Below are 11,498 nucleotides of genomic sequence, written 5' to 3'. Positions count from 1 at the left end.
AGTGAGTCAGTGTTTGCGGACCCGGCCGGCCGAGGCCCGCGCCCGCCGCGGCCCCTAAAGGCCCCGAGAGGCCCCGGCCCGGCGGCGGCGGCGGCGGCGGCAGCGGCAGCGGCCATGGCCGGGGGGCCGGGCCCGGAGGAAGCCGCGGCCCCGGGCGCACAGCACTTCTTGTACGAGGTGCCACCCTGGGTCATGTACCGCTTCTACAAAGTGATGGACGCCCTGGAGCCCAGCGACTGGTGCCAGTTTGGTGGGTGGCGTCGGGCCGGCCGACTTGCGGGGCGGGGGGCGCGCGGGACCCAGCGCCCAAGCCTGACGCCCCCTACCCCGCAGCCGCCCTGATTGTTCGCGACCAGACCGAGCTGCGGCTGTGCGAACGCTCCGGGCAGCGCACGGCCAGCGTCCTGTGGCCCTGGATCAACCGCAACGCCCGCGTGGCCGACCTCGTGCGCATCCTCACGCACCTGCAGTTGCTCCGCGCGCGGGACATCATCACGGCTTGTGAGTGCGCGGCTCTAGGACCGCAGGACCCCAGGACCCCCAGGGCCGGAGGCCTCCCACGGGGCCCCTCCCCCTGCCTGGGCCTAACCATCCTTTCTTTCTTTGACGTCCCAGGGCACCCTCCCGCCCCCCTCCCACCCTCCAGCACCACCAGCCCGGGACCCAGCAGCATCTCTGCACCCTCTGAAGCAGAGGCCCCCAGCCCCGGGAAGTTGCAGTCGTCAGCCTCCACTCTCCTCTCCCCAGGTAAGACAGCCCTAGTGTTGGGCTTGATGGACCTGAGAAAAGGGCCACCTTGACCAAGGCCATGGCTGTAGATCCTGCCCCTGGTCTCTGCCTGCCTCTCACTGGTGTCTTTATGAAGCTTTTCCAGGCTTCCAGACTCATTCTGGGCCTGAACTCGTCCGTATCCCAAGCCCTGCTGCCCTCCGGCCTCCACCACCACCACCACCACCTCTATCCCCTTCTACCAAGGTAGGTGGGTCCTGCCCCCAGGAAAGGTTCCAAACAAGTAACAAGAAACCCAGTCTTTGGTACACCAGGGATCCCCAGCCAGCCCAACAGGGCCAGCTGGGAGGCAGCGGGGATGGAGGTAGCTTGTGGCCAGGGCAGAGGGGAGGAGACAGGATCTTACCTGATTGGGGTCTCTTCCTACAGCAGAGCCCAGGGAACCCAGTGTCCCTCCTGCAAGGTACCCACCCCTCTCCATTCTGCTGGCCTCTCCATGAGATTTCCCAGGGCACCCACAACTTCTCAGAGGAGCTGAAGATCGGAGAGGGTGGCTTTGGGTGTGTGTACCGGGCTGTGCTGAGGAACACAGTGTATGCAGTGAAGAAGCTGAAGGAGGTGGGTGTAGCATCCCAGCGAGGGCCCTGGAGGGCCAGCAGCAGACCCTCACTTTTCTGGTCCTCCCCCCTGCTTCCCACACAGCTCCTTTAGCCCTCTGATTCCCCAGCTCAAGGCCCCCCCCCCAGCCCCTTGGTTGTTCTGGGCCCAGGACAGATGGCACTGGGAGTGGCCATCGAACCTTGGCTGCAAGAGCCTCATGCTGCCCCTCTCCCCCCATTTTCCCTGGGGGCTCCAGGAGGCAGACCTGGAGTGGACCACTGTGAAGCAGAGCTTCCTGACAGAAGTGGAGCAGCTGTCACGGTGAGCCTAGGCTGTCCCTCTAGGACCATGCACCGTGGGACCTGGCTCCCTCAGGCCCCCAAAGCTTGCCATGCCCAGCCTAGCTGAGAAACCAGCAGGGACTGCCCACCCCCGACAGACACAGCTATATGGAAAGCGCGGTGGAGGCTGGGTGGCGGAGCACTCAGGCCCCAATTTTTCAAGCAGGTTTCGTCACCCAAACATTGTGGACTTTGCTGGCTACTGTGCTCAAAGTGGCTACTACTGCCTCGTCTATGGCTTCCTGCCCAATGGCTCCCTGGAAGACCGCCTCCATTTCCAGGTAGTCTTACCTGGCCTGGCATGCTTCCCCAGACCCACAGCGTCTGAGTGGTGTGGGGCATGGGGCCTAGCACCTGAGCTCTCAGCCTCCGTGAGTGGGTCCCACCGGCAGGCAGGGCCTAGGCTCAGGGTTTGGCCCAAGGTGGGATGCCGTTTGCCCCAGAACTCTTTCCCATGGCCTCTTCCTGGCTGTTCTGTGTGCCCAGGAGCCTGGGCCCATGGTACCTCTGAAAAGGGGGTTATTGACTCCGAGTAACCTGACTCAGACTTCTTCCCTTTGCAAGCAGAGTAGCTGAAGGGTCTTGTCAGTATTGCTCTTGGGAAAATGGGGCAGTGGCAGCATGCTGCACTGTCTGGACCCACAGTTGGGCCCTGTCTAGCGAGGCACCCACAAGACTCAAGGGCGAACTGCACACTGTGTTTGGGGAAGTAGAGAGAAAGCCTCCGATGACGTCCTGATCGCCCTGGGACAAATGAACGAACTTCAGGAACTGAGGACCACCAAATTCTGTGATGACTCTGGAAACACATTCTCAGCCATTTTCCCAGCATGCTTTACAAAGCAGTGGAATAGCTTAATCTCGCTCCTCTTGTAATGTAACTCATGGAGATTTTGCTCCTCATTTTTCAGAAGGAGAAACAGTCCCCGAGAGTGAAGTGCATGTCCAGACCCCGTGGTGACAGGTGGAGGGAGGGTTGGGGTCAAGGAATGGTGGCGCCCAGCGCCCCCTGTGCCCCTTTGCTCCCTCTGCTGCTCCAGGCCCGGGCCTGCTCCCCACTCTCCTGGCCTCAGCGCCTGGACATCCTTCTGGGCACCGCCCGGGCGATTCAGTTTTTACATCAGGACAGTCCCAGCCTCATCCACGGAGACGTCAAGAGGTGAGGAGGGGAAACAGCTAGTCCCCTGGGTCCCCTGAGAGCTGCAGGAGCGGAGTCCATGGCAAGCCCATCATGCTCCCAAACCTTCCACCAGCAGAGCGTCTGGTCCCCAGGAACCCTGCCCTGAGTGCCCCCATGAGAATAGGTCTGCCCTCTCCTACTCGAGGTAGAGGTGGGGATGGTGCAGCCCTGGGACGGGACGTCAGAGCTAGGGGCCCTGGGTAACGAGTAACTGGCATGGGACAGGTGTGGAAGCAGAGTCCAAGGACACCCCACTGATGGGGCCGAGCTGTGCAAGGGTGTACCGGGCTCTGCTTGCTTGGAGCCTCTCAGGAAGCTGAAAGTTCCAGCAGTACCAACTGCTCTCTGTGAGCAGGATGCGGGTTGGCAGTCCGAAGTCCGATGACATCAGGGCCAGGCAGGTGGGGGGGGGGCAGAGAAAGCTGGGGCCAGGGCCTGGCTGACACGGTTCCCTTCTCCCCCAAGTTCCAACGTCCTTCTGGATGATAGACTGCTGCCTAAACTAGGAGACTTCGGCCTGGCCCGTCTCAGCCGTTTTGCAGGGGCCACCCCTGGCCAGAGCAGCACTGTGGCCCGGACTCGGACTGTGCGTGGCACCCTGGCCTACCTGCCTGAGGAGTACATCAAGACCGGGAGGTTGGCCGTGGACACCGATACCTTCAGCTTTGGCGTGGTAAGCCACGGCCCCTCTGCTGGCTGGAGGGCTGGGAGCTGCAGCCAGGCCAAGGCAGGAGGGCCTGGAGAATTCCATGTGGAGCCAGAGGCCAACCTGGCAGGTCTTCAAGTCCGTGCTCCAAACCACCGAGATTTGAGTCCCATAACATGTCTCTGTCCCTGTGAGGAGCCGGTCCTGACCCAGCCATCCAAGGGCCACGCCACTCCATCCACCTTACAAGCCCCCTCTGCACACGGCCCTCCCCACCAAGGCCCAGGGTGGTGCCCTCCCAGAAGCCACTGCTGTGCTCTCCATCCTGCCCTCTCTCCAGGTAGTTCTGGAGACGCTGGCCGGCCAGCGGGCTGTGAGGACGTATGGTGCCAAGACCAAGTATTTGGTGAGCTTCCCGAGGCAAGGCAGGCTGGCAGGGAGGGAGAGAGGGGGGCAGGGAGGTGCTGCTCCTGACAGCAAACAGGTGCAGCCCTGGAGGGTGGAATGGTCTGGAATGCAGCACTTCACAGAAACCAGCCTCTGCTGCTGCTGACTCATCTTTGAAAGTAGGCAAGGCCCCAAACAGCTTCCTTTACCTTGCCGGGGAGAAACCTGTCTTTCTTCTGTAGATGCACTGGGCCTTTGCAGACCCAACCTGGGCTGGGGACAGGGGAGAGGGTATCCTAGCAGGGCAGTCCCAGTTTTCTGGGACTGGAAGCTACAGTGAGAAATAGAACACGGGGGCATGTGGGAGGCTGTGGCGGAGATTTGTCAGCTCTGGGAAGCCTTCTCTTGGGCCCCTCCGGGAACGCTGTAGATGAACGCTCCTCGTTGAGGAGGCAGGGCTGAGCTGCCCCCACCTACTCCTTGGTTCCTCTCTGCCTCGCCAAGGACTGAGCTGGGGCCAGAACACAGGAGAGCTGGGTTCCAGTCCCAGCTTGACAGTGGTCTTGGTACAAATCCCTACTCTTTGCTGGGCCCCCTAAGCTGTGCATCGCTTAGCTACTTCCTAAGCCCAGAACGTGTTCGGTCAACATTTCCTCTTCCCACTTGACCAACTGGTACACCTCTAGCTGCTTCTCCTGGCTTGGGGCTTTTTCTGTCTGTTACCAGGTCTCAGCAGGTCTGGAACCGGAAAGGCAGACGGGAGCCCTCTTTCCTTCACCTTCCACACTCATTGGTGCATCCCAGTGGGGCTGCTCTCCATGTTGTCATCACTGCCCCAGACTCCTCAGGGGTCCTTCTTTGGTTTTCTTTGGATCCTTCCTGTTTGTTCTCTGTGCTGCGGCCAAAGCAATCTTTCTAAAACACAGAGATCGTGGAAGCCCCTCTGCCTTCCCACTGTGCTTGGGGTGAAGGCTCAATGCCTGAAGGCCACAACTCTCCGGGTCCTGCCGTCACCACCAGCCTTCTCTGTGTCCTCCAGGCTCCCTGCTGCCTGTCCTAGGGCCTGAAAGGCCACCCCCCCACTCTGGTGATCCCTCCTGGCCCTTCCCATCTCGGAACACAAGGTGGCCTTGGATCCTATTTCCATCCTGGGGTGCCTGTCCATAGGACACTCCCTTCTTGGCTCTGCTCTCTCCGGCTAATTCATGCTTTTGGATCCCAACTAAGGTGCCGCTTGCTCAGGCCCCGGTCAAAAGGCCCATGGGCCCCCACCACAGTTTTCCATTGCTCTATAGGCTTGTTGTTGGCGTCTCTCCCCTCCAGAAAGTCTGTTCTGTGAAGGCAGGCCCAGGCTGTTCTGTTTGTTGGTGCTGGGCACACAGTGGGTGCTTTATCAACCCAAAGAAAGACCACAGGCATCAGTGACCGAGGGCCTGGGGAATGTGGCTGAAGGCGCGTGCACGCGCGTGTGCGTGCACGCGCGTGTGCGTGCACACACACATGCCAGTGGCCATGCTCACTGTATCTGTCCCACAGAAAGACCTGGTTGAAGAAGAGGCTGAGGAGGCCGGGCTGGCCCTGAAAAGCACCCAGACCACACCCCAAGCAGGTCCAGCCACAGATGCCTGGGCTGCTCCGATCGCCACCCTGATCTACAAGAAGCACGTGGACCCCAGGCCTGGGCCATGCCCACCCGAGCTGGGCCTGGCCCTGGGCCAGCTGGCTTGCTGCTGTCTACACCGCCGAGCTAAGAGGAGACCCCCCATGACCCAGGTATCCTGGCAAGGGAGGGACAGGAAGCAATTGAGATACCCACTGCCTGTGGGGGACAGTGGCCTGCTGGAAACCAAATTCGTGGCGCTGTCCTGTAGTGAGCCAAACACAGCACCTGCGAGACCTCTTTCTGGAGGCAGAGTTTCCAAACATTCCTTGCTTGCTCTTCCGATTCTGCCTGGGGCGGCCGGAGCCCCACTGAACCCCACCTGATATAGAGAGGCAAAGGGCTTTTCTTTGCGCCCCCTTCTGGGTATACCGTGCCACTGCATCTGCCTTTTTCTGTTCCCTCCCTGTCACCCCCACTTTCCCTTTGACAGTTGAGAATAGAGAAGCCCCATTTGAGGGCAGCAGGAAACTGAGATTCGGTTTCTGGAAGACAGAAGCCATTCTCAGTCCTTAGCTTTGGTGGCTGTAGACTCTCAGTGCTCCTTGTTGCAGGGACAAAGGGACAGAGCTTTCCTAGCTGTAGGGTGTGCCAGCTTAGTGGTCCCCGCAGCCTCCAGAGCAGCTGTAGGCGGCTTGGGATGGCAGCCCAAGCCCCAAGGTAGGGCACAGATGACCTGGAGCAGCCTTGTAGTTTCGCTGTCTTCTGTGAGGGATGTGACTGGTTTTCATGGCCTGCCCTGGCCTGCCTGGTAGCAGGGTAGAGCCTGACCCAGGGCCCCTCACCCTGAGACCCCTCTCTCTCCTTGCAGGTGTACGAGAGGCTGGAGAAGCTTCAGGCAGCAGTGGCAGGGCCGTCCCTGGGGCCAGACACTGCTAGCCATGGCCCCCCTTCCCCACAGGAGAACTCCTACATGTCCACCACCAGCAGTGCCCCAAGCAGTGCCAGCCCATGGCAGCCCCCGGCAGTGCCCTCAGGAACCTCAGCCCAGGCTACAGAGCAGCTCCAGAAAGGTCCCAACCAGCCCGTGGAGAGTGATGAGAGTGTGTCCGGCCTGTCTGCTGCCCTGCATTCCTGGCACCTGACTGCGAGCTGTCCCCCAGGCCCAGCCCTGCCCGGCAGCCCTGGAGAGGGGGCCGCCATGTGGGCCCCAGCACCCCTCGGGCAAGCTGGCTGTACTCAAAGGGGCGCCACCCCAGAGTCAAGATGGGGGAGTGGCCCGGAGCCCCAGCCCCCAGCTGTGGAAGGTAGTTAGGGACAGGTACCCAGAATAGGGACCCGGGACCTTCTTTGGCGACAGTCCCCGTACTCCTCACCCCCGGCCTTCTGGGAGGAGAGACCTGGGGCCTACCGTTAAGCTCACTCTGTCCTTAGCAAGCTCCAGGCCTCTGTCTTGGAGCAGGTAGCCTGCCTGGCCTTGGAAAGGGGTGCACAGGACCGCCCACTGCTATCTCCTGTCCCCAAACCATGTCCCCCACCCCAGGTGGGTGAGAAGAGACCAGGAGCTCGCTTCCTGAAAGCTGGGAACAAAGAAGGCTCTGTCCACGACCAGGTTCCTGGCCTAGCTGGGAGCCAGGGCAGGGAGCTAGGCTGGGGGCCGGGAAGACTTGTGAGGGCAGAAGTGTCAGCAAGGAGTTCCCAGGTACAACAGTCCCTGAAGCTAAGAGGGCGCTCTCTCCATCCCAGGATCACTCCTGGGCAGCTCTGCATCATCACGGCCACCGCAGATTGTCATCAACCCAGCCCGACAGAAGATGGTGCAGAAGCTGGCCTTGTATGAGGACGGGGTACTGGACAGCCTGCAGCTGCTGTCGTCAAGCTCCCTCCCAGGTACCCTGTGTGCGCTCTGCAGCTGGATTGCTGGCCTCTGTGTCCACTGAGGCACGCTTCATGCTAGCTCCAAAGAGCAGTGTTTTCTGACCATACACGGACAAGTTCCCTGTTCCCGAGGGCATGGGACAGTGCAAAGGCAGGCCACCCACCTCTTCTAAAATGGCTAGAAACCCAGCCTGCCCCCACGCTTCCCTTGGGGTGTTGCATATTCTGGGAAAAGCTCTTTCCCAGCTCCTTCACCTTCTCCTGACAACAGTAACTTCCCTTTGCCTGGGGATGCCAGTGTCCCCTATGCTTCCAGAACATACAAAGCCCCAGTAGGCATTTTCTATTCCAGGTGCTATTTGAAGAAGCACTGCTTAGGAATAGAAACCCCTCATTTCAGAGAGCACCCCTGGAGCTGAGGTGGAGCGATGGCCCAGCCCTCGAACCAGCCCTCTGGCAGCCAAGGACCCTCGCATTCACTAACTGCCATTTCCTCCTCCTCCTGCAGGCTTGGGCCTGGGACACCAAAACAGGCAGGCCCCGGAAGAGAGTGATGAATTTCAGAGCTGATCTGTTCACCTGGGCAGATCCCCCAAACCCAGAAGTCAAAGTTCTCATGGTCAGAAGTTCTCATGACGCGCGAACCCTCAGGAGCCCGTGGGCAGTAGGGGTGGGGGCCCCAGCCTCGCATAGGAGAGCAGGTGGTGGCCCCTGTACTGTAGGGATGTGGACACAGGCTGGGCTGAGAGTCACCTGGGCCGGCTGCAGGAAGCTGTCAGTAGGGCAGGATATCTCAAAGGCCTGTGTTTAGTCCAGCATTTGGGGGAGAGGAAAGCCAATGTCTTGGAAGGGGTGTGTAGAGGAGGAATGCATGTGTGAAGGTCGCTGGCTGCACAGGCCAGAGAGGAAAGGTGGGTGGGACCACACGTACTGAGGGATGCAGTCGGGAGCCGGCTCCTCTGACAGCGGGGCAGGGCGTTTGCAGACCAGGCCTACTGCAGCCGCCCTTGGCCCCTCTCCTTGTACTTTGCTGGAGCCTTGGGGGAAAGCGGCCGCTCTGTAGAACAGAGCACATGAGGCCATGGCCCTCCCAGCCGCCTGCAATGTGGAAGAGTGAGGTGTGGCCAACCTGTGGTTCAGCCCACTAGCTAGGAGTGAGGGTTCTGAGCTAGCCCAGAAAGTCCAGTAGCGCCCCCATCAGGCCAGTGTCTGTAGGCTTCACCAAGGAGCTGCGAGCTAGCCTACTGTGACACCTGCTAGCCAGGCCACCCCTGGGTGCTACAGACTGGTACCAAGCCAAGCATCAGGCCCAGGCACTGATGGTGACAGAGGGGCTACTACCCAAGTTTCGCGTAGGCCCAAGTCCTGAGTTACGCAGACAGTAAGAAGCCCCAAGGTGAGAAGTTGGGAACAATGCAGAGAAAGAGGAAAAAAATAGGAGTCACAGTTTTAGAAGCAAGTGAGATTTCCTGTAACTGTCTTCGAAAGTGGCCCAGGGCTGTAGCACAGGCTTACAATGATTTTGTGTCCACAATCATGAGTCACACTACATGCCCCACGAAACTAGGCATTGATGAGTCCAAGTTGTCCTGGAGTAATAAAAGCTTATGTTTCGATCTCTGGCTATGCTTGTGGAGTTTGTTGCACTGAAAGCCTCAAGCTTTTCCAATGCTTTTCAACTCAGCGTTCTTGACTGTCCAGCCCCAAACACCAGACCCCCCCCAAATCCTCTGGAGGCTCTTGTTTCTACTCAAAGTGAGCCACCATACTGGTGGCAGAGCCACAACACTACTACCCAACAGTAATTGCACAGGTTGTTAAATTTTCCCTATGTATTTTGTGGGTTCTGATGCTACTATAAATGGTATCTTCATATTCTAATTGGTCATTGATAGTGTATAGAAATACAATTGAGTTTTGTATATTGGCTTTGTATTCTGTGACCTTGCTTAAATTCACTTACTAGCTTTAGCAGTTTTTTGGTAAATACCTTGGGATAGTTTATATACACAATCATTTCATCTGCAAATAGAGTTTTACCACGTCCTTTCCAATCTGTCTTTTATTTCTTTTTCTTCTCTTATAGCACTGGCTAGGGCCTCTAGTCAAATGTTAAATAGAAGTGGTGAACGTGGACATCCTTGCCTTGTTCTCAATCGTACGGTAGGTGCAAAGTTGTGTCTTACCATTAAGTCTGATGCTAACTATGGAATTGTCATAGGTATATTTTGTCAGTGTGGTGAACCACATCCACTGATTTTCAAATATTAAACCAACTTTGCATTCCCTAGATAAAAAGAGCACTTCGTCATGTGTTACCCTTATATATTGCTGAATTCCATTTGCTAATATCTTCAGAATTTTGGCATCTATATTCATGAGGGATATTGATCTGCAGTTGTCTGATAATATCTGTTTCTGGTATCAGAGCCTCATAAAATGGAAAGTGTACCCTTATGTTCTTAAAGGGTTGCATATGCTTGCTGTTGATTTCTTTAAGTGTTTGATGGATTCACCAGTGAAGCCATCTGTACCTGGAGTTTTCTTTGTGGGAAGGTTTTTAATTCCAAATTCAATGTCTTCAGTTAGCTATTGGACCATTCAGATTTTCTGCGTCTTTGTGTGTCAGTTTTAGTAGTTTGTGTCTTTCAAGGAATTTTCCCATTTCATCTAAATTGGCATAAAGTTAATAATCCCTCTTTATCATCCTTTTATGTCTGTAGATTCTGTAGGGACATCCCCTCTTTCATTCCTGATATTGGTAGTTTGTGTCTTTCCTTTTTTTCTTCATCAGTCTAGATAGAGACCTATCAATTTTATCGATCATTTCAAAGCACCAAGTTTTGGCTTCATTGATTTTTCTCCATCTTTGTTGATTTCCACACCATCATTTCTTTTACTTATTTTGGAGTAATAAAACATTTTGGGTTTAATTTGCTCATCTTTTCCAACTTCTTAAAGTGTAACCTTAAATCTTTGATTTTAAACCTTTTTGTAACATAAGCAATTAAAGCTATAAATTTCCTTTGAGAACAGCTTTAGCTGCATTCTGCTCACGAGGACATGTTCTATTTTCATTATCATTCAGTTCATAATGTTTTCTGATTTCCCTTTTGATTACTTTAACCAATGACCTACTTACAAGTGTATTTAATTCCCAGATATTTGGGGATTTTTCACATATCTTTTTGTTATGTGTTTTTAATTCCATTGTAGACAGAGAATTTCTATGATTTTATTCCTTTTAAAATTATGGAGACTTGTTTTATGGTTTGGCTTAGTGAATGTTCCAGGTATATTTTAAGAGTATATATTCTGCAGTTGGATGTATATATTCTGCAGTTGTTCTATAAATGTCCGGTCAAGGAGGTTGATGGTGTTGTTCAAGTCTTAAGTGTCCTTGCTGATTTTCTGCCTAGCAGTTCTCTCTGGAAGAGGAGAGAAAATACCACAGTCTCCAACTGTACTTGTGGAATGTCTCTTTCTCCCTTCAGTTCTGTCAGATTTTGCTGCCTCTGTTTCGCACTGGGTGCATACACATTTAGGATTGTTACGTGTTCTTGATAAATTGACCCTTTTATTATCATGAAATGCCCCTCTTTATCTCTGGTAATATTCCTTCTTTTAAAAAAAAAAAAAAAACTTTTATTTATTTAAGTGTGCTTTTCCAGGACTCATCAGCTCCAAGTCAAGTAGTTGTTTCAATCTAGTTGTGGAGGGCGCAGCTCACAGTGGCCCCTATGGGGATCGAACCGGCAACCTTGGTGTTAAGCGCACCACACTCTAACCAACTGAGCTCACTGGCTGCCCCAATAGTCCTTCCTTTGACGTCTGCTTTGTCGGGTATGAATATAGCCGTTCCAACTTCTTTATGCTTAGTTTGTTTCTGGTATAACTTTTCTTTTTGTTTAACCTATCTGTGTGTTTATATTTAAACTGCACTTATCAGCAACATGTGGTTCCATCTTAGTTTTGTAACCAGTCTGATAATCTCTTATTTGTTTTGTTTAATCCATTTACATTTAATGGTAGAACTTAAGTCTATACCATCTCGCTGTTTTTCTGTTTATCCCATCTGTTCTTTGTTCCTTTTTTTTTTTTTTCCCTTCCTGACTTCTTCTGGAGTAATCAAATATT

The 11,498-nt window shown here is 54.9% G+C and overlaps 1 protein-coding gene across 2 annotated transcripts; it reads left to right on the top strand.

Annotated features, from left to right (window-relative positions):
- On the top strand, positions 1-8,977 carry IRAK1 (interleukin 1 receptor associated kinase 1). 2 transcript variants are annotated; one of them, XM_019755160.2, is made up of 14 exons: positions 1-250; positions 334-501; positions 616-747; positions 866-975; positions 1,162-1,347; positions 1,586-1,650; positions 1,837-1,951; positions 2,711-2,829; positions 3,316-3,523; positions 3,837-3,902; positions 5,420-5,656; positions 6,355-6,790; positions 7,230-7,373; positions 7,870-8,977. In XM_019755160.2, the coding sequence occupies exons 1-14, from the start codon at positions 115-117 to the stop codon at positions 7,929-7,931; spliced, it is 2,184 nt and encodes a 727-aa protein (XP_019610719.1). In that variant the 5' UTR covers positions 1-114; the 3' UTR covers positions 7,932-8,977. The 2 variants fall into 2 exon arrangements, with proteins under 2 accessions (XP_019610719.1, XP_019610718.1); XM_019755159.2 differs by having other exon boundaries at positions 1,159-1,347.
- The last annotated feature ends 2,521 nt before the right edge of the window (positions 8,978-11,498 follow it).

The sequence above is a fragment of the Rhinolophus sinicus genome, chromosome X (assembly GCF_036562045.2).
Source record: "Rhinolophus sinicus isolate RSC01 chromosome X, ASM3656204v1, whole genome shotgun sequence".
Classification (NCBI taxonomy): domain Eukaryota; kingdom Metazoa; phylum Chordata; class Mammalia; order Chiroptera; family Rhinolophidae; genus Rhinolophus; species Rhinolophus sinicus.
The sequence above is the reverse complement of the archived record's forward strand: the minus strand, read 5'-3'. Positions and strand labels throughout refer to the sequence as shown.